At 38.7% G+C, this 2063-nt stretch overlaps 1 protein-coding gene across 1 annotated transcript; it reads right to left on the bottom strand.

Moving 5' to 3' along the window:
• Positions 1–1116: 1116 nt before the first annotated feature.
• Positions 1117–1642, bottom strand: LOC112817894 (programmed cell death protein 5). Its single transcript, XM_025865217.2, has one exon. It carries the CDS (start codon positions 1630–1632, stop codon positions 1255–1257), a length of 378 nt encoding a protein of 125 aa, XP_025721002.1. The 5' UTR covers positions 1633–1642; the 3' UTR covers positions 1117–1254.
• Positions 1643–2063: the final 421 nt, after the last annotated feature.

Raw genomic sequence — 2063 nt, 5'->3', positions numbered from 1 at the left:
AACAATAAAAAATTTTTAAAAAAAGAAAGAACGAGCATTTCAGAATTCAACACATGGTGTAAAGCTGCCCAATGAGGATTCTGAATGGGGCTGGATTGGATACGTAAACTAATTTGAGAAGAGTAGACTTCCTTAAATGTTCTACTATTTCCTTCAGGAACAAAGTGTGTGCCTCTATTTTTAAGATTCCTGTATATATCTGTAAGTAAAATTCCATGATTGATCCTTAAAGTTTTGCATATTTCCACTTAGGTATATTCCAACATATTTTTGTTGACCCTATTGTTCTGTTGCCAATGGCATTATTTTTTCCATGATGTTGAATGGTATTAGCAGGTTTATAGGAATGTCATTGGTGTTTACAAGATGATCTTATATTGAGCTACATAATGAACTTTTATCAGTTCTAATACTTTTTTTCAGTAGATCATCTTAGATTTTCTTTAAAAAAATTTTTTTTTACTTATTTAAATTCAGTTAGCCCAGGTATAGTACATCATTAGTTTTTTTTTTTTTTTTTTTAGATTTTATTTATTTATTTGACAGAGAAAGAGACAGCGAGAGAGGGAACACAAGCAGGGGGAGTGGGAAAGGGAGAAACAGGCTTCCCACCGAGAAAGGACCCCAATGCGGCACTTGATCCCAGGACTGTGGGATCATGACCTGAGCCAAAGGCAGTCGCTTAACCAACTGAGCCACCCAGGCGCCCCTACATCATTAGTTTTTGATATAATGTTCAATGAGTCATTAGTTGAGTATATCACCTAGTGTTCATCATATCACATGCCCTCTTTAATGCCCTTCACCCAGTTACCTCATCCCCCACCTCCTTTTCTGCAACTCTCAGTTTGTTTCCCAGAGTCAAGAGTCTCATATGGTTTGTCTCCCTCTCTGATTCTTTCCCATTCAGTCCCCCCCCAACCCTTTTGTCCTCTGCACTATTCCTTACGTTCCACATATGAGTGAAACCATATGATAATTGTGTTTCTCTGATTGACTAATTTCACTTAGCATAATACCTTCCAGTTCCATCCATATCAATGTAAATGAAAGATATTCATTCTCTCTCTGATGGCTGAGTAATATTCCATTGCATATATGAACGATATCTTTTTTTTATTTTGCATAACAAGTTTATTTTTTTAAAAGGCATATAGACAATAAACAAAGTAAATAATCAGATCTTCACTTCTACCCAGTATTATCAGTCCTAGAACTGTTCCTTTAAGTTCCAGTCTCTAAACATCTTAAATTTCAATAATCGTCCTCTTCATCAGAGTCCATGACTTTTCTTCTGTTGAATTTAACTGTGGTTTTCTTTTCTGTTTGTTGGCTTACTTTTTCAAGGATTTCTATTAAACCTTGTTCTGATACCTTCCCACTTAGTTGTCCATATCTTGCCATCTGTATGAGGTAATTCTCTACTGCTTTAGTTTTTTCGGGCTTTACAAGTGCTAAGTTACTTAAACGGGCCCGGGCTGACTGATCCAGGACTTGGGCTAAGATACTGTTTCTCATTTCTGCTTCCCTGTGTTTTGCTTCCTGTTGTGCTGCATCGCCAGGATCCCCATGTTTCGCCTGCAGTTCGGCCAGCCTCTGTTTCCTCAGAGCCTCCAGCTCCTCCTCCGCCATGGTGCGGCAGTCCGGGCTGAACGATATCTTCATTCATTGAAGGACATCTTGGCTCCTTCCATAGTTTGGCTATTGTGGACATTGCTGCTATGAACATTGGGGTGCATGTGCTCCTTCTTTTCACTACATCTGTATCTTTGGGGTAAATACCCAGTAGTTCAACTCCTGGTTCATAGAGTAACTCTCTTTTTAATGTCCTGAGGAACATCCATACTGTTTTTCAGAGTGGCTGTATCAGCTTGCATTCCCACCAGCAGTGTAAGAGGGTTACCCTTTCTCCACATCCATGCCAACATTTGTTGTTCCTTGTCTTGCTAATTTTAGCCATTCTGACTGGTATGAAGTGGTATCTCATTGTGGTTTTGACTTTTATTTCCCTAATGGCAAGTGATATGGAGCATTTTTTCATGTGTCTGTTGGCCATTTGTATG

This window comes from Callorhinus ursinus, unplaced genomic scaffold (genome assembly GCF_003265705.2).
Source record: "Callorhinus ursinus isolate GAN/ISIS: 27379988/994484 unplaced genomic scaffold, GSC_fseal_2.0 scaffold8161, whole genome shotgun sequence".
Lineage (NCBI taxonomy): Eukaryota > Metazoa > Chordata > Mammalia > Carnivora > Otariidae > Callorhinus > Callorhinus ursinus.
This window is presented reverse-complemented; position numbering and strand designations above follow the sequence as displayed.